A 27,659-nucleotide genomic window follows, 5' to 3' on the forward strand; every position below is an offset into this window, starting at 1 on the left:
GTAACACTAGGTAGCACTTCAGCACTATGCTTAGGGATGATTTTTTTAATTTTATTATGTTATGTTAATCACCATACATTACATCATTAGTTTTTGATGTAGTGTTCCATGATTCATTGTTTGCGTATAACACCCAGTGCTCCATGCAGAACGTGCCCTCTTTAATACCCATCATCGGGCTAACCCATCCATCCCCCTCCCCCCTCCCCTCTAGAACCCTGTTTGTTTCTCGGAGTCCATAGTCTCTCATGGTTTGTCTCCCCCTTCGATTCCCCCCCCTTTATTTTTCCCTTCCTGCTATCTTTTTTTTTTTTTTTATATAACATATAATGCATTATTTGTTTCAGAGGTACAGGTCTGTGATTCATCAGTCTTAAACAATTCACAGCGCTCACCTTAGGATGATTTTTTTTTAAGATTTTATTTATTTACTTGAGAGAGGGAGCAATAGATCAGGAGCAGGGTGGGGGGGTCAGAGAGACTCCCCGCTGAGCCAGGAGCCCCACACGGGAGCTGGATCCCAGGACCCTGAGATCATGACCTGAACTGAAGGCAGACACTTAACTGACTGAGCCACCCAGGCGCCCCACTTAGGGACCATTTTAAACAGTACAATCACCAACAAAAAGCACAGAAGTGGGAAACACAGGGCACTAAACAAGACTGCAAAAAGGTTATTTGTTTACCAGAGGAGGCCTGGAACAAGGAGGCAGAGCACCACCTTGTTTGTCCCCAGTCGGGAATGTAAATTTTTCTACGATTCTGCACCTATCTGCAAATGACCGTAGAACACATGAGCATTAATTTTGGTGTCACAGCTACATGTTAGCGAGTAGATGAATGTGCAAACACAGAGTCCCCAAATAATGCAGTTGGATTGTATTTCTGTATCCATATACTAAATGTAATGTACAACTCTCCCAACAGTCTTGAAGATCCATAAAAACCAAGATCATGTTTATTTTATTCATCATGCCACACACTTAACACCAAGGTCCATACCTGATGCATGGAGTTATTCAAGACATATTTATATTAACTGAAGTAAAAAAAAAAATACATAGGTACATGGGAAAATACTCATTACACATTGTTAAATAAAGAAATCAGTTATAGAACAAATATGTACATGTTGGCTCAAGTTTGTCCAAGGAGATGTACATTAAAAAAAAAAAAAAAAAAACAACCCTAATTTGAAGAGTTATACCAAAATTTGAAGTAGTTACTCTGAGTGCTGGGCTTTACTCCTTTTTAGAGTTTTTCTGTATCATCCAAAATAAAAATGATGAAAACTATTTATTTCATCATCACTACAAAGTGCCATTAAAAAATGACCACCTGCCTTAAATTTCCCAACACGTTCAGTAGAAGTTGGAACAACTCCAAGCATCAGAGTCTCCCTAACTGGCGAGCCAACATCTTGGTCAGTGTCTCCAGCCTGCTCACATGACCAGTTTCATAGCTCATCCCACCTGGCCAGCACTCTCCTAAGTCATCTCTCTCATCTGATGTCTCTGAAAATATGTGGCCAGAATTAAGTGTCATGCTCTTGGGATATTTCGTGTGGCATATTACAGGTGTCCTGCTGCCCATTTATTCTGAATCCTAAACCCCCCATAACACAGAATATCGTTACCTTGATAGTCACATCTAATTGAGGATGTACACCCATCCATTCTTCAAACCTCCGCATACGCTAGCCAGATTCCAGGGTGAAATGCACAAGGCTCTGTCCTCAGGGAGTGTAGAATCTAGCAAAGCTCAGGACAGGGGGATGGCCCTTTACTGCCTGCAAGAGGCCTTTAGATGTCCAAGCTGCATCGCTTTGATCAGATGCTTTGGGGTGGGCACAGCAATCAAGGACATGTACCAACTGTAAAAGGCAATTAAGGGTCACATTGACTTCCTTCTTCTCTGGGAAATTCCTCTGGGCTCAATTTTATTGTGTTTAGTTCATATACTGTCCCATATAAACTAGTCTGAGCCAAGTTTAAATGGATTTGCTGCTTAACCTTCAAATAAAAAAAATAATAAACATTCAATTAATCAGAAGCTACCTCCTCTGCCCCATCCCCTCCACCCTTCTGCCAAGCCATGTGTTTAATCCAATATTCACAGCACTTAGAAACCTTCTGTAGTGGCCAAAGGGCAGGAGTTTGAAGAGCTTGGGGTCAGGAGATGTTATTTCACAGCTACCTTGAGATTTGAGATTTAGGGAAAGTCACTTAACTCCTGAGAGTCTCCTCATCCCCCTGTGTAAAATGGGGCAATCATCCAGGTTAGTCTCAGTCACAGTGAAGAGCAACAGAGATGCTATAAAGGCTCTAGAAAGATAGTAAAGAATTTGCAAACACAGGTGGTGCTGGCTACTTGGGCAGGGCTGGAGCTTTCCTCCCAAAATAAGTCTACCTAACTGTGGTCTGGGTGTCTGCTTAGCTACTATGTCAGGTCAGGGGATTCGCAGTTAGGACCCTCACTCTGATCGACTTTCTTTGGAGAAGCTTCTTTGGGTCAGGTTCCCAGCTTCCTTCCCTTCTCTCTTTCTCTCTCTCTGTTTCTCTCAAGTAGTCCTCACCCTGTCTCCCCAACCCCTCAATGTTTGGGACACTCTAAGCTTATTCCATCAGTGGTGCTGGGATAATAGGTCACACAGATATAACCAAATTGAAACCTCACCGTGTACCAAAGACAAAAATAAATTAATGAGTAAACTGTAGCACATGAAACAATTAAAACTACCAACTCAGTAAGAGCTTTTTATTGCTGAGTGATGATGCCATGTTGGCTCATTTAAATTTTTGTCTGTGTATTTCTGATTTTCCAAAGTTTCTACAGTGCACACATATATCTTCCCAATATACATTCAACACCTATTTACTAAGGGCCTACTATACGCCAGGCATGATGTCAGGTACTAGCGACCAGAGAAGAAGAGGGTACTGTCCTTGGGGAGTGCAGTCTAATGGAAGGGGCATGTAATAAACAAAGATACACACATAATCAGATGACTACAAATAGGGATAAATTCTGTGAACAGTGTTATAAATGGTTAGATAGGGAAATTGTAGGAGACTTAGACAAGGGCATCAAGCAAGGTCTCTCCGTGAAGTCAGCTTTAAAGAGACCTGGAAATGAGGATGGAGGGTCAGCAGGGGAAGAGAGTTCCAGGGAGAGGGAGCAGCTCATGCAAAGGCTGGAGGCAGCAAAGAGCCTGGCCATGGGGCTTATGAGGAACAGAATAAAGACCAGACTGGTGGCTGGCACATTTGGGGCAGGCTGAAGAGAACACAGAAGGAGAGGGTATAGACAGATTTGAAATACAACTTCATGCCTCTGAAATTGGAAAATTAAAAAAAAAAAATCGTGGTCCACAATTCTGCCAAGGTTACACTGAAAGCACTCATATCATTATAAAACAGCATACTTATTTCACTGAAAGTGATCTGTGAAATGTAGCAGAAGCCATAAGGACATCTCTCCCTTTTAATACCTCATTGAAATTTAGCCTAAGAAAATAATTCAAACAGAAGCGTAGAGGCTGGAAGAGGAGGACACTTTGGAAACACCCAAATATCCAACAATACAGGCATCATTTAGCAAGTTATGGTAATTAGACTCTAAGGGACACGAAGAACCATTAAAACAATATTGAAAGCTCCATAAGAACCTGTAAAATATTAACTTTATGGTGCTGAGTGACAGGAGAGGGCTATAAACGGCACACAGGGCATAATTACATGTTAAGAATGGGATCAGTGATTGAAAGGGAATATGCGGGGGCGTGGAGCAAGATGGCAGAGGAGTAGGAGACCTGGATTCCGGCTCCTCCCAGGAATTCAGCTGGATAGGGATCAAACCAATCTGAACACCTATGAACAGGAGATTGAAGAAAAGAAGAGCAACAACTCTCTGAACAGAAAAGCGACCACTTTCTGGAAGGTAGGACGTGCGGAGAAGTGAATCTGAGGCGATATTCGGGAGGATAGACGGCGGGGGAGGGGCCTCCGTCGGCCGCTTCTGGCAAGTGATAGAGCCACAGAGCACAAAATCGGAACTTTTAGAGTTCTGCTCTGCTGAGGGACGTCACTCTGGTGGCTAAGCGGGGGGTGGAACCCTCGTGGGACAGTGTGGTCTCAGGACCCTCGGGGTCACAGAAAGACCGGGGGTGCCTGAGTGCGGCAGAGCTCCCAGGTATCGGAGCGGGGAAGCCAGCTGCAGAGACAGAGCCCAGGCGCGGGCTCTCAGCTCGGGGTTGCCATAAACCATGATCCGTGGCACGGTCGGGCCACTGCTCCTCCAGCAGGGACCCAACAAGCAGCAGATCCAGGGAGACTCACCTTCTACCCCTGGGAGGACAGGCGCGGGAGCGCACCGCAGGAATCTGCTGGGTTTGGAGACTCCACCCGGGGTCGGGTGCCAGAGATAGAAACGCGTGGTCACAGGTACATATATAAGTTTTTCTTTCTTTAAAATTTTGGGAGGCACATTCTTCTAACAAACCAAAATACACCCAAATCTAGTGTGTGGCACTGATCTATATACCAGCCTGATCATATTTGATCATATTCGGTTTCTTTTTTTTGTTCTGTTCTTGTTTGTTTTTATCTTTTTCTTTTTCTTTTTTCTCTCTTTCCCTTTCTTTTCCCACTGCTTCAGGTCTTTTCTGGTTTGTTTAGAGTATATTTTCTGGGGACGTTGTTACCCTGTTAACATTTTGTTCTCTCATTAATCTATTCTCCTTTGGACAAAATGACAAGATGGAAAAAATCACCTCAACAAAAAGAACAAGAGGTAATACCGACTGCCAGAGACCTACTCAATATGGACATTAGTACGATGTCAGATCTAGAGTTCAGAATCATCACTTTAAAGATACTAGCTGGGCTTGAAAAAAGCATGGAAGTTATTAGAGAAATCCTTTCTGGAGAAGTAAAAGAACTAAAATCTAACCAAGTCGAAATCAAAAAGGCTATTAATGAGGTGCAATCAAATATGGGGGCACTAACTGCTAGGATAAATGAGGCAGAAGAGAGAATCAGTGATATAGAAGACCAAATGATGGAAAATAAAGAAGCTGAGAAAAAGAGAGATAAACAACTACTGGATCACGAGGGCAGAATTCGAGAGATAAGCGATACCATAAGACGAAACGTTAGAATAATTGGGATCCCAGAAGAAGAAGAAAGAGAGAGAGGGCCAGAAGGTATAATGGAGCAAATTATAGCAGAGAACGTCCCTAATTTGGGGAAGGAAACAGGCATCAAAATCCAGGAAGCACACAGAACCCCTCTCAAAATCAATAAAAATAGGTCAACACCCCAACATCTAATAGTAAAACTTACGAGTCTCAGAGATAAAGAGAAAATCCTGAAAGCAGCTCGGGAGAAGAGATATGTAACCTACAAGGGTAGAAACATTAGATTAGCACAGAGACCTGGTGGGCCAGAAAGGACTGGCAGGATATATTCAGAGCACTAAATGAGAAAAATATGCAGCCAAGAATACTATATCCAGCTACGGTGTCATTGAAAATTGAAGGAGAGATAAAAAGCTTCCAGGACAAACAAAAACTAAAGGATTTTGCAAACATGAAACCAGCCCTACAAGAAATACTGAAAGGGGTCCTCTAAGCAAAGAGAGACCCTAAAAGCAACATAGACCAGAAAGGAACACAGACAATATACAGTAACAGTCACCTTACAGGCAATACAATGGCACTAAATTCCTATCTTTCAATAGTTACCCTGAATGTAAATGGGCTAAATGCCCCAATCAAAAGACACAGGCTATCAGATTGGATTAAAAAACAAGACCCAGTGATATGCTGTCTCCGAGAGACTCATTTTAGACCCAAAGACAGCCCCAGATTGAAAGTGAGGAGGTGGAAAACCATTTACCAGGCTAATGGATACCAAAAGAAAGCTGGTGTGGCAATCCTTATATCAGACAAATTAGATTTTAAACCAAAGACTGTAATAAGAGATGAGGAAGGACATTATATCCTACTTAAAGGGTCTATCCAACAAGAAGATCTAACACTTGTAAATATCTATGCCCCTAACATGGGAGCAGCCAATTATATAAGGCAATTAATAACAAAAGCAAAGAAACACATCGACAACAATACAATAATAGTGGGGGACTTTAACACCCCCCTCACTGAAATGGACAGATCGTCTAAGCAAAAGATCAACAAGGAAATAAAGACTTTAAATGACACACTGGACCAAATGGACGTCACAGACATATTCAGAACATTCCATCCCAAAGCAACGGAATACACATTCTTCTCTAGTGCCCATAGAACATTCTCCAGAATCGATCACATCCTAGGTCATAAATCAGGTCTCAACCGGTACCAAAAGACTGGGATCATTCCCTGCCTATTTTCAGACCACAATGCTTTGAAACTAGAACTCAATCACAAGAGGAAAGTCGGAAAGAACTCAAATACATGGAGGCTAAAGAGCATCCTCCTGAAGAATGAATGGGTCAACCAGGAAATTAAAGAAGAATTAAAAAAATTCATGGAAACCAATGAAAATGACAACACAACTATTCAAAGTCTTTGGGATGCAGCAAAGGCAGTCCTAAGAGGAAAGTATATAGCAATACAAGCGCCTTTCTCAAGAAACAAGAAAGGTCTCAAGTATACAACCTAACCCTACACCTAAAGGAGCTGGAGAAAGAACAGCAAATAAAGCCTAAACCCAGCAGGAGAAGAGAAATCATAAAGATCAGAGCAGAAATCAATGAAATAGAAACTAAAAGAACAGTAGAACAGATCAACGAAACTAGGAGCTGGTTCTTTGAAAGAATTAACAAGATTGATAAACCCCTGGCCATACTTTTCAAAAAGAAAAGAGAAATGACCCAAATCAACAAAATCATGAATGAAAGAGGAGAGGTCACAACCAACCCCAAAGAAATACAAACAATTATAAGAACATATTATGAGCAACTCTATGCCAGCAAATTCAATAACCTGGAAGACATGGCTGCATTCCTAGAGATGTATCAACTACCAAAACTGAACCAGGAAGAAATAGAAAATCTGAACAGACCTATAACCACTAAGGAAATTGAAGCAGTCATCAAAAATCTCCCAACAAACAAAAGCCCAGGGCCAGATGGCTTCCCAAAGGAATTCTACCAAACATTTCAAGAAGAATTAATACCTATTCTTCTGAAACTGTTCTAAAAAATAGAAGTGAAAGGAAAACTTCCAAACTCATTTTATGAGGCCACCATTACCTTGATCCTAAAACCAGACAAAGACCCCATCAAAAAGGAGAACTACAGACCAATATCCCTGATGAACATGGATGCAAAAATTCTCACCAAAATACTAGCCAATAGGATCCAACAGTACATTAAAAGGATTATTCACCACGACCAAGTGGGATTTATCCCTGGGCTGCAAGGTTGGTTCAACATCCGCAAATCAATCAACGTGATACAATACATTAACAAAAGAAAGAACAAGAATCATATGATCCTCTCAATAGATGCAGAAAAAGCTTTTGACAAAGTACAGCATCCTTTCTTGATCAAAACTCTTCAGAGTATAGGCATAGAGGGTACATACCTCAATATCATAAAAGCCATCTATGAAAAACCTACAGCGAATATCATTCTCAATGGGGAAAAACTGAGAGCTTTCCCCCTAAGGTCAGGAATGCGGCAGGGATGTCCACTATCACCACTGCTATTTAACATAGTATTAGAAGTCCTAGCCACAGCAATCAGACAACAAAAAGAAATCAAAGGCATCCAAATCGGCAAAGAAGAAGTCAAACTCTCACTCTTTGCAGATGATATGACACTTTATGTGGAAACCCCAAAGACTCCACCCCAAAACTGCTAGAACTCATACAGGAATTCAGTAAAGTGGCAGGATATAAAATCAATGCACAGAAGTCAGTGGCATTCCTATACACCAACAACAAGACAGAAGAAAGAGAAATTAAGGAGTCGATCCCATTTACAATTGCACCCAAAACCATAAGATACCTAGGCATAAATCTAACCAAAGAGACAAAGGATCTGTACTCAGACAACTATAAAATACTCATGAAAGAAATTGAGGAAGACACAAAGAAATGGAAAAACGTTCCATGCTCATGGATTGGAAGATCAAATATTGTGATGATGTCAATGCTACCTAGAGCAATCTACACATTCAATACAATCCCAATCAAAATACCATCCACTTTTTTCAAAGAAATGGAACAAATCATCCTAAAATTTGTATGGAACCAGAAAAGACCCCGCATTGCCAGAGGAATGTTGAAAAAGAAAAGCAAAGCTGGCGGCATCACAATTCCGGACTTCCAGCTCTATTACAAAGCTGTCATCATCAAGACAGCATGGTACTGGCACAAAAACAGACACATAGATCAATGGAACAGAATAGAGAGCCCAGAAATGGACCCTCAACTCTATGGTCAACTCATCTTTGACAAAGTAGGAAAGAATGTCCAATGGAACAAAGACAGTCTCTTCAACAAATGGTGTTGGGAAAATTGGACAGCCACATACAGAAGAATGAAACTGGACCATTTCCTTACACCACACACAAAAATAGACTCCAAATGGTTGAAAGACCTCAATGTGAGACAGGAGTCCATCAAAATCCTAAAGGAGAACACAGGCAGCAACCTCTTTGACCTCAGCCACAGCAACTTCTTCCTAGACACATCACCAAAGGCAAGGGAAGCAAGGGCAAAAATGAACTCTTGGGACTTCATCAAGATAAAAAGCTTTTGCAAAGCAAAGGAAACAGTCAACAAAACCAACAGACAACCGACAGAATGGGAGAAGATATTTGCAAATGACATATCAGATAAAGGGCTAGTATCCAAAATCTATAAAGAACTTATCAAACTCAACACCCAAAGAACAAAGAATCCAATCAAGAAATGGGCAGAAGACATGAACAGACATTTTTCCAAAGAAGACATCCAAATGGCCAACAGACACATGAAAAAGAGCTCAATATTGTTCAGCATCAGGGAAATCCAAATCAAAACCTCAATGAGATACCACCTCACACCAGTCAGAATGGCTAAAATTAACAAGTCAGGAAATGACAGATGTTGGCGGGGATGCAGAGAAAGGGGAACCCTCCTACACTGTTGGTGGGAATGCAAGCTGGTGCAGCCACTCTGGAAAACAGTATGGAGGTTCCTCAAAAAGTTGAAAATAGAGCTACCATATGATCCAGCAATTGCACTACTGGGTATTTACCCCAAAGATACAAAAGTAGGGATCCGAAAGGGTACGTGCACCCCGATGTTTATAGCAGCAATGTCCACAATAGCCAAACTGTGGAAAGAGCCAAGATGTCCATCGACAGATGAATGGATAAAGAAGATGTGGTACATATATACAATGGACTATTATGCAGCCATCAAAAGGAATGAGATCTTGCCATTTGCAACGACGTGGATGGACTGGAGGGTATTATGCTGAGTGAAATAAGTCAGAGAAAGACATGTATCATAGGACCTCACTGATTTGAGGAATTCTTAATCTCAGGAAACAAACGAGAGTTGCTGGAGTGGGGGGTGGGGTGGAAGGGATGGGGTGACTGGGTGATAGACACTGGGGAGGGTATGTGCTCTGGTAAGTGCTGTGAATTGTGCAAGACTGTTGAATCTCAGATCTGTACCTATGAAACAAATAATGCAATATATGTTAAAAAAAAGAAGAAGAAGAAGAAGAAGAAGGTAGCAGAAGGGGAAGAATGAAGGGGGGGAAATCGGAGGGGGAGACGAACCATGAGAGATGATGGACTCTGAAAAACAAACTGAGGGTTCTAGAGGGGAGGGGGGTGGGAGGATGGGTTAGCCTGGTGATGGGTATTGAGGAGGGCACGTTCTGCATGTAGCACTGAGTGTTATGCACAAACAATGAATCATGGAACACTACTTCTAAAACTAATGATGTAATGTATGGGGATTAACATAATAAAAAATAATAATAAAAAATTACAGATAAAAAAAGAAAGGGAATATGCACTAGCAATAAAAAAATACTAATTGGTATATGGAATGTATGTTCTCTTTCCAAAAATGTGCTTTGGCATCAATACTGTTTCATTTTTTCAAGTATGAAGACCAAGAGGACAATGAAGCAAGTGCAGAAGTAGCAACCCCCACAGTAGCTGTAGCAGCCCTGGACACAGCTGGGAAAAGGGTTGGGTGGAAGAGATGCATATGCCCCCAGTGATCCAAGACATCCCCAGCTAGGGAAATCTATATGGCAATGGCAGATGGAGAGCCATTCCCTGCTGGGTCCTGAAAGACGCCCCAGCTTCCACTCTCAGCTCCTGCCACAGCCCCCCTTAAGCATCTCAGAATGACTGTGGGTCAAGACAATGGTGGGTGTCATGCAGAAACCATGACTGACACTGGCTTCCCTCTCTCATGAAGTCAATGAATCCCTTTCCTTTGGAAGCAGAGCAAGTGGCTACCCATTGTGCCCCTTGAGCCCACTGCAGTGAAGGTCTTTGGGCTCACTGGTTAGGAGGGCCTGGATAGGGAGAGAGTCTCTAGGGTGTTCAACTGCCAAATCTCCCATTTACTAAGCACCTACTACAGTTCAGAGCATTGTGCCAAGCTTATATGGCCAGCTGGGTAAGAGCAGGAATCAGAGTCAAACTCCATGGGCTCTAACCTTAGCCACTTACTAATCATTGTGATTTGCAAAAAAAATACTTAACTTCTCTAGACTTTGGTAGTGATGGTGATGATGGTACCTACCTTCCTTGTGGGGTTGCAAACAGATTCAGTGCATTAGCCATCATTAATACAATGACCCTAACTTCTATTCAATTATGTAAGTAGTAGTATCCACATTTAATGCAGAAAATGGTTCAGAGAAGTTAAGCAAATTGCCCAAAGCTGCCCAACATCCTAATGACAGAACCTGGATTCCAACTCAGATGGGGCAAACCCCTAATCTGACTGTCCCCTGCTCCATTTGAACACAGCACAAAGTTGTGTTCACATCCCAGGGCTCAGCAAGTGTGTGTACCTTCCAAGAATGTCAATGATACACTATGATAAAATAACCTCTCACATTTATAGAGAGTGCTTTATAATTTATAACTATCTTTCACGTTCACATTTGACTCTGAGGGGGAAACCTACTTTTCATTTGTACACATTTTATACAACACAATGAAGCAGAAACTGTTTACAGTGGCCTACAACTTACTGAATACATATATTTACTTACAAATATATAGCATATATATGGTATGTGTGACTGTGCATGCACATGAGGGCAGATAAATTAAAACACTTTTTTTTTTTTTAAGGGAAGGTTGTTCTCACTAAAAAAAGGATTTGATCTCAGCACATTAGTCGCCCTCTCCACACTCCTTTTTAGCGTGCACTTCAATGCAAAAGGTATGCAAAGAAAGGCCTGGAGCTAAAGCTGGAATCAATCAGGGGAAAGAGAAACTGCTCTGGAAATGAGAAGACTTTGCATCACCTGGTTGATCTGGGAGGGAGAGAAGATGATGAAAAATCCTTGCCCACTACAAGGACCTTTAAGTCTACAGAAGGATTTCAAGCTGTTTGCTGGTAGCAGAGCAAGGCAATCCCTTGCCTGTGTCCCATCAAGCATCGGGAGAAGAAAGAGCCTTGTGTCCACGCAGCTTTGGGAGAGTGGTGGAGAGAGATCAGTTCCATATTCGGTCCAGTTGGGACAGCCAGGAGAAACAGAGTGATGTTCTAGAACTCAGGGCAGGCAGTGAATGGGCGGGGGAGGGTAACATGGGCGTCCCTGGGAATCTAGGGGGCAGGATCGGACCAGGTGCAGGATTTGGAACGGGGAATTCTGGTCAATACTTTATAGCTCTGATAAACTCACCAGCTGGTACATGGGCTGCATATTTATATTTCAAAAAAAACTGGGACAGTAGTTACACATGCAGTTTTGCAAGCTGATTTTTTTGAACTTACCATAGCATGAACACTGACCCATGCCATCAGATATTCTATGAAATACACGGTTGGTAATGCCAGCATAGAATTCACTGTGTGCATGCACAAGAATTTTCCTTAACTGTGCTCCTATTGTTGGGGCATGTAAGTGATTTCCAAGTTCTTGCCCTTATAAATAATGCAGTGACGACCTCCATGCATACAGCTCCTCTTGTGCAGCTCTGATTATTTTGTTAGAAGAAAAAAATTAGCAAATTGTCCTCTAAAGACGCTGTGCCAGTTAACCCACCTGCAGCAACACCTCTAAGAGACCGCTTCATTGCTCCTTGCCAACGCTGATTTTTTACCAATTAAAAATAGATATATTTCGGTCATCTTATAGGTTAACAATGCACTTAATTTGATTATCTGTGACATTGGACATTTTAAATTTGTTCTTCACCATTCATATTTGGTTTGAAAATTACCTGTCAATACTTTTTGGTCTTTTTTTTCTATCAGTATAATGACATTTTTATTGACTTGTTAGAGTTCTTTTATGTAAGAATATTATCCCTATCTTATCGATTCTGTCATATTTTCCCACACCCAGCTTACCCATTTGCTTTTTGAATTTTGTTAATATAGAAGTTTTTCTTCTCCTTTTCTTTTTACATAATAAAATTTGTGAACTGTGACTCAATGGCATATTTGTTTGCTTTCAATGAACTGAAAGGTCCTCGTAATAAAAGAACAATATTTAGTTTCCTCTGGTTCTTGCTTTTTTCTGCTTTTAAGTTCTTAATCAATCCAGAATTTATTTAGCATATCATAATATATATGCAATGCATTCTATTTTTCCAAATTACTAACCAATTACAAATAAGACTGTTAAGCAATTCTCCATTCATATAAATGTTAACAGCTAGTTTCACTACGTACTGGATTATTTTCTGGGCTTCAATGATTATAGCTATGACACATGTTGCTATTTCACAGTGAAGTGACCCCCACACCACTTTTTTAAAGCGCTCTATTATCTTCTCCTCTATATTATTTTCAGATCAATTTTGAAATCACTTTGTCAAATTCCAAAAAGAATCCAGGTTTTGACTGCAATTGAATTAAACCCATAAACTAACTCGGGGAGAACTGACACCCCCACAATATTAAATGTGCTAATCCAACTACATGATGTATCTCTCCATTTATTCAGGTCTTGCTTTATTATCCTCAGTAAAGTTTTACAGATGTGTGTGTTTTCATACATAGTTTCTACAGATTTCTAGGTTTACTCCTAAGTATTTATAATTGCATTTGAGAACAGGATACATTTTATTTTTATATGGTTATTACTGGCATATCGCTATTGATTTTTGTTTATTTGCTTTGTGTCTGACCATACTACCAAATCTCTTGGTAATCCTAACTTTTTTTTGTTGTTTAGTTTATTTTCTAGGCTTTGATGATGTAAGAATATTTGCTCCTAGGGAAAAAGAAAAAAAAGTGCCTTTCCATTCCTAGCTTATTGAGAATTCTGATCAGTAATGAAGGCTGATTTTTTTTTCAAATCACTTATCAGCCTCTCTGGAGATCAGATGGTTTTTATCCTTTGACCTACTGGTATGAGGCATTATACCAATAGCTGTTCCAGTATTCAATATTTTTCATCAGTGCCTTTCTGGAATAAACCCAACTTGGTCACAGCGCCTTATGCTTTCATAATGATGCTGGATTCTGAGGGTCATTTTATTTTATTTTTTTTTTAAGATTTTATTTATTTATTTGACAGAGAGAGACATAGCGAGAGAGGCAACACAAACAGGGGGAGTGAGAGAGGGAGAAGCAGGCTTCCCGCGGAACAGGGAGCCCGATGCGGGGCTCAATCCCAGGACCCTGGGATCATGACCTGAGCCGAAGGCAGATGCTTAACGACTGAGCCACCCAGGCGCCCCTCTGGGGGTCATTTTAGAAAGAGCTCGAGCTTTGTAGCTATGTAGTTCAATGCTTGGTTCCCAGCTAGGCCACCTAGTCAGGTATATGGCTTTGGGTAAGTCACTTACCTTCCAGACAGTGAGTGGAGGAAATTATACCCACCGCCACCCCCCTTCCCCCATTAAGTTGCTGCAAGAATTCCAAGTAAAGTCTTCAAAACAAGCTCAATGCTATGAGCCTTGCATACTACAGAAACTCAAAACTGGGTAACTGTGGTTCTCATTACTATAATCATCCAACTTCTTTGTGTTGTTGGCTCAAGATTTTCACAGGTAGAGGAATGACTACCTCCAATTTTAAAGTATTTGGGAGCTATTTTTTTAATCCAGCAAGTTTGATAAACAACTTTTATTATCATTAATACTACCTCTCCATGGCTCACTTTTTCTTCTAATCTCGGAAAGTATTACTGAGTATTACCAGGGTATGTTTTTGGGGAGTATTTACCAGGGTATGTTTGTTGACTTATTGTACTTTACCCTCCAGGCCCTAGTTCTCTAAGGATCATGGGGGAGCAGAAAAATCTAAAAGTAACAGGATGTTTAATAGGGTTTTTCTTGTTACTTGGGAATTTTACCCAAGGCTACAAAACCAAGAAGATTAAGGAGTAAGTACTACCACACCCTCCAGAGAACAGCTGAGGCACTTCCAGATGTCCTTTTTGAGACCATCCGAGGCACCCAACTGGACCCTCCCTCTCCACTCCAACACCACACTCGGCCCACACAACAAGGAGGCCACACAGACTGGGAGAAGAGACTCCTGGAGGTTGTGAATAGGGGTAAGGGAAGAAGGCTTTAGCTTTTCTCCTCATCTTCCCTAAACCAAGGGAGGGGCTCCAAGGTAGCCAGCCACCTGTAGACATCATGTGTGCAGAGGGAGGGAGGGGAGAGGGTCTGCAAGGAGAGGGACATCTCATGCCCCAGCAGATGCCTGCTCGCGTGCAGATACCCTTTGGCTCATGTGGCAACTCCTGAACCAAGTATGGTGAGAGCAGACTTTCTCTCTCTTCATCCCCTCATCTCTCCTCCATGGTCCTATGTTCCAGGGGAGGAAGGAGGCACAGAAGCAACAGAGGAAGCAGAGGAGGAAAGGAAACGTGGAAGAATGAGGACTGCTTCTCCAAATCATTGTGCACAAGTGGTTGTCAAAATCCATCTTCTGTGGGCGCCTCCAGTCTGAGCTCACTGGCACAACTCAGGCAGCAATGTCCCTTTGAGCCTGATGTGCCATGCATGGAAGACTTTCTTTCCCTAGTTTGTCATGGTGTTGGAAATTTCTCCATTGGTCTTCAGATTTTGCTTTGATTCTGGGTGGGATGGTGATCTGACTACTACTGGTTGATCCTGCTGTGCTTCCCTAAGACTCACGGGTAATCACACCAGGATTATGGCAGAGCAGAGATGGGAGTTCGATGTCTGGGCTCATACCATCATCCTGCTCAGAAAGAAGCTCCATTTGCTTCTAATTCAGAGCCCTAAGAGTTAGGCCAGGTAATACTACCCCTATGGAAGCTGATGCTTATAGAAACTTAAGAAAAACAAAAAAGCAAAAAGGCCAGTTACATGGCTTTGTTCTATTTTCTAGACCCTCAGTTCCTCCTTCTCTCTTTCTATCCTTCCACTCCACCCTAGAACTGCAGGCTAGACTGAAAACAGAGAGCCTGCCTGAGGATGCTCATTGAAGAGAGTGGAGACTAACTCACCTCCATGCCTGTTTGCAAGTTCTCATGTTCACAAGCCTTGGCCTCCCAGAAAAGAGATGGGTCTGGATAACATGCTTCTCTCTCTAACTTGGGACTAAGACCAAACTGGAAAAAGCACAACTCCTATCTACACCCCCGACCCCATTAGCAGGTACCATTACACCCACCTCTGTGCCCTGCAAGCATGCATCAAGGACTCCAGCGCACCTGCAAAGCCTTTCCTTTCACATCTTCCCTGCAGCTCTGAGCTGCTGTACTCACCCACCACTTTCTGAGAAAGGAAAGACAAGAGCACTAGAGAAGTCCTTTATGACAGGGTCCATCATGCCAGAATGAAAGCAATCGGTTTAGATCCTGACGCCCTCCTTCTTAGGCCTGAAGACTTTTTTTTTTTTTTTTCCCAAATAATGTTCATTAAGGGGCTTCTATGTTTTGGGTTCTCTACTAGGCTTCTAACTTATATCACTGAGGCTTCACAAGAAAACACTGTGTTGTAATCTCCTGTAAATGAAGAAAAGCAGCAGAACCACGGGAAGGTGCACAGTCATCCAGACAGCAAGTACCAGCTGGAAATAAAAACCAGATTCTTCTTGGCTCTAAAGCCCCAATTCTTCTCACTCAATTCTAATGACTGCTCTCACTTCATTGAGCTCAGCAATTTGAATTCCTCCTTATTCCCTTAGAGAAGAGAGACAGACACATATCACTTCAAGTAGGAATCCATAAATATGTAAATAAAATATAATGTGCAATCAAACCTCAGGTGGAGGGAAAGAAGAAGAGAGCTCTCCAAATCAGCAGTGTGTGTCACATTTCGGGCTGTACAAAGTCACTTTCCATTTGGAAAACCTGAACAATGTGAGCCCACAATGAAGTGGGTGCCCAGGCAAGGGGGCCTTTGATTTACAGGGAGTAAGCAATCACGGTTGGGGGAGGGGGTGTTACGATCACTAGTTTGCCAGATTGTTGATTTGTGGCTCCACAACTGTGAAGTGACGGTTATTGTCGAGTGTCTGGCTCAAGCAGGGCTTCTAAGGATGAAGGGAATAGATTTCCAGAGTTTAAGAGAGATAACTTTGGGTTGCTAAGGACCTGTTCCTGAGATAAGGAGGAGTATGTCTCCTGAGAGTAAAACCAGATCCACATATAAGTGGGTGTTGAAGGGAGCCAGATTCAGGTGACAATGAGGGAGAATTTCTTCTGTCTGATTCTGCATGAGAGTTTTAAGGCATCAACAAGCAGGTGCTCGGGCCATTAAAAGTGTTACCTGGAGAGAAGATAAATTGGACCAAGGGTGTGTCTGCATCTCTCCTCATCTCACTGGTCTTCCCCAATTGCTGGCTCTCGCCCCCATTCTCAATGCCACTGACCTTGGTTCTCCTTGTGAAATCCAGATATCGATGCTAGCAGCCTCTGCTCTTTTGAACCTAAAGGACACTCCGCTCCTATACAGGACCCCATCCAGAGTTTTGTGATAACCAGCTAGTATTAGGTACAGAGTAATGGTAACCCCCAGGATCCACAAAGTTAAATGGTCTGCTATGGGTGATACTGAGCTTTCCATTAGAGATAGCACTCAAGGTGAGGCTGGATCGGCAACAGACAGCCCTCCTAGGACCCAAGTCCTATCCCTGGATGTCTGCTGTTGGAGATGTGCCACAGAAAACCATCCACTGTTCTAGACAAGAAAACCTTTGAGAGTCCAGACTAGGATCATCAGGTTCTGAAGTGGGATCTCCCATGAGATGATGAAGAACAAAAGAATATGGCCCATCCCTTCACCCGCCAGTCAGTCCAGACAAATGGACATGTAAGACTTCCTGTTTTAACAATTCATAATCACAAACGACAGATGTTGGCAGGGATGTGGAGAAAGGGGAACCCTCCTACACTGTTGGTGGGAATGCAAGGTGGTGCAGCCACTCTGGAAAACTGTATGGAGGTTCCTCAAAAAGTTGAAAATAGAGCTACCATACGATCCAGCAATTGCACTACTGGGTATTTACCCCAAAGATACAAATGTAGGGATCCGAAGGGGTACGTGCACCCCCATGTTTATAGCAGCAATGTCCACAATAGCCAAACTATGGAAAGAGCCAAGATGTCCATCGACAGATGAATGGATAAAAAAGATGTGCTATATATATACAATGGACTATTATGCAGCCACCAAAAGGAATGAGATCTTGCCATTTGCAACGACGTGGATGGAACTGGAGGGTGTTAGCTGAGCGAAATCAGTCAATCAGACAAAGACATGTATCATATGACCTCACTGATTTGAGGAATTCTTAATCTCAGGAAACAAACTGAGGGTTGCTGGAGTGGTGGGGGGTGGGAGGGATGCGGAGGCTGGGTGATACACACTGGGGAGTGTATGTGCTATGGTGAGCACTGTGAATTGTGCAAGACTGTTGAATCACAGACCTGTACCTCTGAAACAAATAATACATTATATGTTAAAAAAAAAAAAAAAAAGAAGAAGAAGAAGAAGATAGCAGGAGGGGAAGAATGAAGGGGGAGACGAACCATGAGAGACTATGGACCCTGAGAAACAAACTGAGGGTTTTAGTGGGGGGATGGGTGAGCCCAGTGATGGGTATTAAGGAGGGCACGTTCTGCATGGAGCACTGGGTGTTATATACAAACAATGAATCATGGAACACTACATCAAAAACTAATGATGTAATGTATGGTGATTAACATAGCATAATAAAAACTAATGATGTAATGTATGGTGAGTAACATAACATAATAATAAAAAAATAAATAAAAATAATAATAAAATAAAATAAAATCCTGTGCAATCCCATAGGATGCAATGAGAAGAAAAAAAATTCATAATCGCAACATCCTGAACAGTAGCAGCAAACAATAATGGGTTAGCCTGGTGATGGGTATTAAAGAGGGCACGTACTGCATGGAGCACTGGGTGTTATATGCGAACAATGAATCATGAATCACTACATCAAAAACGAATGATGTAATGCATGGTGATTAACATAACATAATAAAAAAATAAATCTAATTAAAAAAATAATTTGTTTTATTACAGGCATCTGAAGAGTATTTTGAGCTTTTCAAAGCACTTTGATGTACATATCACATATGCAGCACATGCCTGTATCTCAGGAAGGATGGCAAATGATTAAACTGAGCAAAAGAACAAAATGAACAAAATGATAAATGAAAAAAAAAAAAACGAATGAATGGGGCATCTCCAGGGAATAGCATGACGAAAGAAAATGAGACTGCATCCACTGGTACTAAGAAGTCCCTTCGATTCTACAATGCAGGTTCCATCAGGTGGTTCTCAGGGAAGATGAAGAGGTAGCCTGCTGGTCTCTCCTAGGCTCCATGTTTCCGATGCCATCACTTGCTGGGCATTTTTACCCCAAAAATAACATCTTCAAACCTGAACACACTCCCGTGCCCTGAACCCAGCTATTGTTTTCCATCCCAGAAAGCAGTTCCACCACTCATCTCTCAGCCATCCAAACCAAAAGCCTAGGAGTATCGTCTTTGGCCCTCTTCTCTCACCCCCACATGCCCTATCTGATAGTCTGTCCAAATTCTGTCTTAACTGGCTAAAAGTCTCGTTCTGAACTCCACAGTCTATTGGGCTAGGATGCTGCTGTGTCGACAAACTCTTGACCATCTCCACTCTTAAAGGTGAAACCCCACTCCTGATGCACCAAGGACATACCTAGCCAGTGGCCTGTCAGACCTAGAAGAACCAGAATACATCCCCATCTGCCCTTGCTGAACTGGCCCCCTGGTATCTTCCTGAGCTATACCTGGGCACTTGTAGCCTGAGCTCCTGCTTTAAGCCTCTGCCACCAGGGCCCCGCACAGAGTCTGGCCCAGGGAAGGGGCTCCAGAGATGTTTGATGGGAAGGCCTACGGCTGCAGTGGACTAGACCATGAGGCTGGTCTCAATAATTGCCAGGCTCCCTACTACCCAAGCCCATGCTCCAGAGGATGCATGGAGAGTAGACTCCATCAAACCATGTGATGGGGAGCTCCCTGGGCCAAAAGACTTAGTGCTAAACACTGAATTGATCTGTGACCTTGGTCTGATGATTCTGAGCCTTAGTCTTCCTCCCGTCTACCTCTCGGAGCTGCCTTAAGGACCAACATAATGGGCACACCCCCAAAGTGGCATGCTGGTGTGGCGCGGTATACCAGTGGTTCTTCAATGTGGGTGTGCCTCAGCATCACTCAGAGGGCTCCTTCAAGGACAGAATTCTGGGCTCCACCCCCCAGAATTTCTGAATCATTCGGTCAGGGCATGGGGCCTAAGAATTTGCATTTCTAATGCATCCCCCAGGGATGCTGATGCTGCTGGTCCAGGGACTACGTTTTGAGAACCAGTGCTCCAGACCACTTTAAGAGCACTGCTTTTCCACAGCAACCTGGTCTTTCTCCAGGAAGCATGCTATTTTAATATTCGGCTTTATGTTTATGTTTTACCCTTTTTGCTGTTTTGCTGGAATCTTAACGGAGTCTGTAAATTCCTCTGGGCAGAAATTACACCTTCCACATTCCACATTCTCTCATATTCTGTTTTGCAAAATAATGAGTACATTTCCAGTGTGATTGATAATAGAAAAAGGAATGGGGGGGGTACTCAGAGAGTACCAACCCCAATAAACAGCATCCACAAATGGATACCAGCCCTGAAATCCACTTAAAAATTAATTATGAGGCAAAGAACATTCTACCATCAGTGGCAATGTGGGAGAGAAGATTATGTTCTTGATGACATATTTTGTAAAATGTGGGTTATTTAAGATTTTAGCTGTAACTTACTTAAACACCAACATTTTTTGAAATATAAAACCACAAACAGCATTTCAACTCATAATTTTTATAGTGATAGTCAGACAATTGTGTTTTCCACATGTAAAATCCATTACACAGTCGTGGCAACAGTTTGCAATAGATTGTAAATTTTTATTGAGATGATCATCTTGCGATTGAATTTCAAAAATGTATTATATGATCATCAGCAAATAAGTCCATGGGGGCTGCTAAAGTACTTTGAGTATCATTTATAAAGATCAAAAACCCTGGAAACTCTTAGATTTACCCCGTGGAAAGAGAAAAGTCTCATCGGCAGGATCAAATCAATTACTTTTATGGATGAATATTGAATTGCAAAGCTGAGATAAGGTATTACCTTGTTTAATAACATAATCTTATGTCCTAAAATAGGTTTCATAATCGGGTTTCAATAAGGAATTTTACAAAAGGCCCGCTTTTGAAAATAATCAAGAAAATGGCATTTCCATTTATCACAGTGGTTCGATGACGTTCAAAAGAATATTCCCAAGCAATGGACATCCTCACTAACCTTGGGTTCCATACTGTCGAGATGCACTATTGAGGTACTTAAGAATGATTACCGTCAATTCTGCTATAGCTCTTGTTTTGACAACGCGAATGTTGTTCCAACGTGATTGACATATTAGGGGACAATTTGAGCATAACACGAATGTCACACTTGCTATGTGTGATTCTGTGTGGAAAACACTACTGAAGCAGAAAACTCCACCCAGCTCAACGGAGCCACACAGGAATACACAGACCGTACCCACCTCAAACATCCACTTGCTACGTCCATTGGCTGGACGTGCTAAGAGCCACATCCATCCACAGCGGGTGTCACGACTTTCCACCATGTTCAGAAAGCACTCTTCACCACCACTGTTGCCCACAGGTTGCAACCTTTCTGACACACACTTCCAAAGCAAACTTCAGGTCCCTTCAAGGAAACACCTCATATACACTGCAGTATATATGCATATCCTACACCATTAACATGCGGGACACTGTGCCATCACTTTTACTTACTTCCCTCTCTTTTTAAATGTGTCACTGATGAAGTAGTACTTCAGTACTTTTTCCCGTTACTCTGATGGTTTTTACTGTATAACTTTCCATATTGCAGTGATTTTTAGGGACACATAGTATAGTAGAGCTAACTGTATTTTGCTATGCTTTCTTGTTCTATGAGGTCACTGTGCTGATGGGTCCTTTTCTCCCCACCCAGAAGCCATCAGTGACTCTTTTCCCAGTGGAAGCCAATGGCCCATGCTGCCACGTCCCTTGCCCACCAGTGGAAGCTCTGTATTCCATGCTGATGGTGCACACCCCTCTGTTTGCACTGTGGTGTGACCGATCATCAATGGCATTAGGGTCAGAAAAACCTGAATGCAAATTCTGACTGTGCCAGTGGTCAATTCTACCCCTTTGTACAAAAAGTCTTAAAATATTGGGTCTCTATTTCTTCATGTATATATGAGATAAAGTACTTACATCAAATGGTTAGAGGAGAAAAATGAGAACATATAAATAATGGGATATAAAGGAAAACAAAACAAGACAAAGCAAAACACTGAGTTCTTTTAACTTCTTGAGTTCCATTCAGAGCTGGAACATATCAGGGATACAGTCAGAGATACAATCCTAGCCAATGCTCCTCCAGAAGCCTGGAGTCCCCAGAAATATTTATGCAGTTGGATCAAAAGAATCTTCTTAGACACAGTCCCAGACACCAAACTCTTAAGTGGCATCCAAAAACCTCAGAGAAAGTGCTGGAGTCACTAGCCCCCAGAGTGCACTGAGCCAGGAGCTTGCAGAGATACAGAATCCAGACAACCCCTGGAGGGACAGTCCTAGTCCAGACTCTCAGGTTGGAACTAGGAGGCTCCGAGGGATACAGAGCCAGAAAGTTCTTAGAGATTAAAGCAGTTCCAGAATCCACTGAAAGACACTTTCAGAGCCAGGAGGTACTCAAGATATGGTTGGCACCAGGAACCCTTCAGAGACAGAAGGAGAAACCCTCAGGGAAACTATGAAAACCAAGGGCTCATTAGGGTCATAGGTCCAGCCATGGATCCTCACAGACAAAGTTAAAATCACAAACACCTTAGATATATAACAAGAATCAGAAGGACTCAGGGATATAGTTCAAACAAGGCCTTTAACAAGGCACACAGGGCCAGGAGCCCTCAGGGACCTAAGACCAAGAAACCTCAGGGACACTTTTAGTACTAGGAAGCCTCAGACATACGGAGACACCAGAAGTCCTTGCAGAGACAGAACCAATGTCCCACTGGAAACACTTCAGGACCAGGAATGTCTCCCTGACATAGCTGGAGTCAGGTGGCTTTACAAACCACAGTCAAAGCTAGGCCATCTCCAGAGTTACTGCCAGACCCTGAAAGTCCTCTAAGGCAAGATCAAAACCCTATTGCTCTCTACAACAGGACGCACACTCCCATCAGAGAAGTTTCGGGATGATTGTCACTGATGCCAGGAGGAGGATCAACTGCCCAACCTCTCAAAATGGAGCTATAAACGAAGTTCTTACCTGCACATTTGGTTCTGGTGGTGAGGGGAGGCCCTGGTGGTCCCGTGCCTCCCTCCCCTGGTCGTGTGAGCAGCACCCGGATCTCATACTCCACGTCAGGGTCCAGATGCCACAGCTTATAGTTGGGAGAGTCAACTATGTGGGTCTCGGCCCAAGTGCCCGTGGTGGTGCGATATTCCACCTCCTTCAGGATGATGGGGCCATCGCCGATGATAGAATTGGCATTTGGCTTGATCCACAGGTATGTGGCCCCTACGGCCAGCAGCTCTGGGGGGGCGATGGGTGTGGGAGGCTCTGGAAGACAAGGAATCAGCAAAGGATGTCAGACCCAAGCGGTTTAGAGAGAAGAATCGAAGCATGTAAAGACTAGGACAGAATTCCAGAGAGAGCTATATAGAGTCGCTCAGATCCCTTTCTTAACTCCATTCACGTCCTACTCAAATTGCCATGATTTTGTATGTGAATACCTGAGTCAGTATTCCTTCTCCCACACTACCATATCTCCTTCATTTAAAGGAAATGAACGATGGATCGTGGACCACCACATCAAAAACCAATGATGTATTGTATGGTGACTAACATAACACAGTAAAATTTTAAAAAATAAATAAAGGAAATGAAGAAAGAAGGCAACAGTGGGTAAATGGATTTTCTAGAACACAGCAAAGATGCCTAGATTAATATTCTGTTTTCTATCCTCAAATAAGAACATGCTTTACTAAAGTGGAGTTTGGTTCAAAGCCCAGGGGAGTCTGAGATTTACAAACATTTCTTTCATAGCAACACAGAGGTTGTCAGTGGAAGTTCTCCCCAAATAGTGCTAGGAGCCTAAGAAGCAAAAGGATGATGGCGCAGCAAAAATTCAGCTTACTCCTCAACTCCAGTGGGTTCCCTCCATCAGGGCGAGTGTCACTGGCACAGTGGCCCCTGTGGGAATCAAGGGTCAAGGGAAAAGTCATGAAGAGTTATCCTGCATCCGCTATGAGTTGCCCCTCTCCCATTAAGTTCTACTTCTTCAGCTAAATAAATGAGAATTTCAACAGGCCCTCACAGTGGGTCTTACTGGCAATTCTTAGCCCTCTGGCAAAGCTGCAGAAATTAACATTAACTTTGTATTCCTTATTTACCAAGAAATCTCATATGCATTACTTTGTGCAAATCTTCCACCTCCATTTTGATGGATAAAAACAAAGAACCCAAGCAATGGGGTCACCTAACGGAGATCATGAAGCTTACAGGTAAGGCAGGATGGAACCCACATCTCTATGCCTTCCCTTACCAGCTATTCCCTTGGAAAGCTGTTTGCCTCTAGATGTCCATTTTCTAAAAATCAAAGTGTATGTATTTGCTATTTTTGTCTGTAGCAGAAAATAGCAGAACAAAAAGAAAATAAGTCCCCTTCCCTATGACCCAATATAATAGCCATTTTTATTTCTCCATGTTCCAATTTGTATTCATATATTTAAGCCTTTTTCATACAGCTACAGCAACACATAGACCCAATGTTTTTCTTCCCTCACTTACTACATTCTAAAGACTGTTCACAACATGGATTTTGTTGTCACTGTCTTAGATAGCTACAGAACCATCTATCAGGTAACCCCACTAACTAATCTCAAATGGCTGGGCACATGAGTTCCAAGTTTTGCTATGGTAAATAATGCTGCAGTGAACAGCTCTGTGCCAATGACTCCAGTTTTCCTTGTCTTATGGTTTTTTTTTTTTGGAACCAACTGCCAGAAATGGGATCTGTCAATGGATATGAACAAGTTAGTGACTCTTGGGGTAGAATTAGGAAGTGGAGGGTGAGAGGAAGCATCTGGGGGTGGAGTACAACATAGATATGTTCGAGAACTTTTGGAGGGCCTCTGGGCTATTCAGGTGAGTGAGGCAGGTACAGGTTTCAGTCTGAAACTCAGGTGAGAGCTTCAGGATAGATTAGACTCCTTCCATGTTTGCTCTTTAACTAATTACCTAGCCACAAAGATTCTCCAGAGACAGAATAATTGCTATGAAACAGAGGTGGACAATATTTTCTCAGTGTGACTTGAAGCAAATCTTAAGGGACAACTTCAGATTGCCTCTATTATAGCCTGCCATTTGGTCAGAGAAGGAAATTAAGCAGATTAGTCAGGCTAGATGTTTTTCTTTACAAAGCCATGAAGGTTATTACTCAAGGCCTTGTTATCTCAAAGGTGTTTGCAAATTGATTTTTGGATAATTTGTTCCAGGTAGAGAAGTTAAGTTGGCAGGCAGATAATTTCTGGGCTCATCCTTTGTGCATTTTATTTTTTTTTTAAAGATTTTATTTATTTATTTGAGACAGAGAGAATGAGAGAAAGAGAGAGCATATGAGAGGGGGGAGGGTCAGAGGACGAAGCAGACTCCCTGCCGAGCAGGGAGCCCAATGCGGGACTCGATCCAGGGACTCCAGGATCATGACCTGAGCTGAAGACAGTCGCTTAACCAACTGAGCCACCCAGGCGCCCCCCTTTGTGCATTTTAAATATACAGACCCTCGTATCACCATTGTCAACTCTCCAGAGTTCCCGTCAGTTTCCAGGGAGGCCCCCAGGGTGGTATATGGTAGCTCTGTGACGACTCTGCCCAACTCCTTAATGTAATTATTCACAGGCTGGCCCTGGACAGAATTAAGTGCAGCAGACTTCAATACTTTGGGGCTTGAGCAAGTGGCCACATTAAGCTCTCTCCCATTGACTTTACACCACGATTTTTGCTCTATTTCAGGCATTAGCAGTAAATTGCTGACCACCAGAAAGAAAATAAAGTATCACTCTTTCCAAATGTTCGGTCTCCTTTCACGAATTTCCGATGGTAGGTACAATACAGTAACAAACGTTCCCTCGAGTAAATAAATGTCTCCATCTCAAATGACTTAGTAGTTCACATGTCCCTGTGCAGACTAGCCAATGAGGTTCTCTCTCCCTCTGTCCCCTCAAGAATATATCATGAAGTACATCAAAGCGCTTCAGCTACTTGGTTCTAAGCAGCCATCAGATTATTGTTTTGTTTTCTCTTTTGTTAGTAACCACTGATTTATAATTGGTATTCTTTTAGAAGTCACACGGCCGAGTGATTCAGAGAGAAAAGTAGGGATGAGACACATTATTATATTTATATATTTATACTATTATATATATTTATTATATATAATGTTTATATATTATTATATTTATATATTATATATATATATTTTTTTTTTTGGTAAGCACCTCCCTTTTTTAAGTGAAAAGAAAGACCATGTTTGTCAGTTCTCCTCTTTGACATGACCTGTTCAACCAGATAGTGCAAGAAATCGAGGAGGCCATCTAATCCAACAGCCAGAGACTTCAGGAAGGAAACCAAGACTGGGGAGGGCTCATGGCCTGTTAAGTAGAAGAAGGTGGGGGTGGGGCATCAGAACTCAGGGCCCAAGCAGCATTCTTGCTCCTTTCTTCTTCTTCTTGTACATCAGATGTTTAAGTAATTAGCCAGAAAGGTCACTAAGGGGTGTCTTTCCTAGTAGTTTTTAACTTTTGAGGATGCATAGGCCCTTGCAAAGATCTGATGAGAAATCCCAGCCTCTCTTCCCAGGAAAATGCACATAAGTCTATTACTGAGAGTTACGCCCACCATTTCAGGCATTCACGAACCCTTCTGAAGCCTATGCATGAACCCCTGAAGAGACTATGTTGAGAATAAAGGAAAAACACAGAGATCCTGTTGACAGACCACATGCCCATAATAGTCTACAATTCTTTGGGACCCCGAAACCATCCTTTGTTGCAGTCCATGGCAGGGGCTAGAAGTTGGGAGTACAATCATGTAAGGAAATGGAACTTGATGTTAGGTTCACAGATCTAGTGCTTGCAGGCTCCCAGGGTCCCAAATATCTGGGTGAAAATAAACATGCAAAGATTTCCATAGGACAATGCAAAGTAAATGTGTAGGTCCTCATGGCCATAACCCACCCAACACATTCATAAATTTCACATTTGGGCTAAAATATTTAATGGTTAAACATATGACCCTACTGGCAAAAATGAACTATTGGGACTTCATCAAGATAAAAAGCTTTTGCACAGCAAAAGAAACAGTCAACAAAACCAAAAGACAACTGACAGAATGGGAGAAGATATTTACAAATGACATATCACATAAAGGGCTAGTATCCAAAATCCATAAAGAACTTTTTAAACTCAACACCCAAAGAACAAAAAATCCAATCAAGAAATGGGCAGAAGACATGAACATTTTTCCAAAGAAGACATCCAAATGGCCAACAGACACATGAAAAAGTGCTCAACATCGCTCATCCAAATCAAAACCTCAATGAGATACCGCCTCACACCAGTCAGAATGGCTAAAATTAACAAGTCAGGAAATGACAGATGTTGGCGGGGATGCGGAGAAAGGGGAACCCTCCTACACTGTTGGTGGGAATGCAAGCTGGTGCAGCCACTCTGGAAAACAGTATAGAGGTTCCTCAAAAAGTTAAAAATAGAGCTACCCTACGACCCAGCAATTGCACTACTGGGTATTTACCCCAAACATACAAATGTAGGGATCTGAAGGGGTATGTGCACCCCGACGTTTATAGCAGCAATGTCCACAATAGCCAAACTATGGAAAGAGCCAAGATGTC

The 27,659-nt window shown here is 42.3% G+C and overlaps 1 protein-coding gene across 1 annotated transcript in view; it reads right to left on the minus strand.

Annotated features, from left to right (window-relative positions):
- Positions 1-27,659, minus strand: part of PTPRT (protein tyrosine phosphatase receptor type T) — a 748,756-nt gene that overhangs the window by 610,014 nt on the left and 111,083 nt on the right. The window contains exon 5 of the mRNA XM_064571786.1: positions 23,015-23,308. Within this exon, the coding sequence (XP_064427856.1) occupies positions 23,015-23,308 (294 nt within the window). The remainder of the gene's footprint in view (positions 1-23,014; positions 23,309-27,659) is intronic.

Source organism: Mirounga angustirostris, unplaced genomic scaffold, assembly GCF_029215605.1.
Source record: "Mirounga angustirostris isolate CCGP_5_RB_7025 unplaced genomic scaffold, mMirAng1.0.hap1 SCAF_10, whole genome shotgun sequence".
Taxonomy (NCBI): domain Eukaryota; kingdom Metazoa; phylum Chordata; class Mammalia; order Carnivora; family Phocidae; genus Mirounga; species Mirounga angustirostris.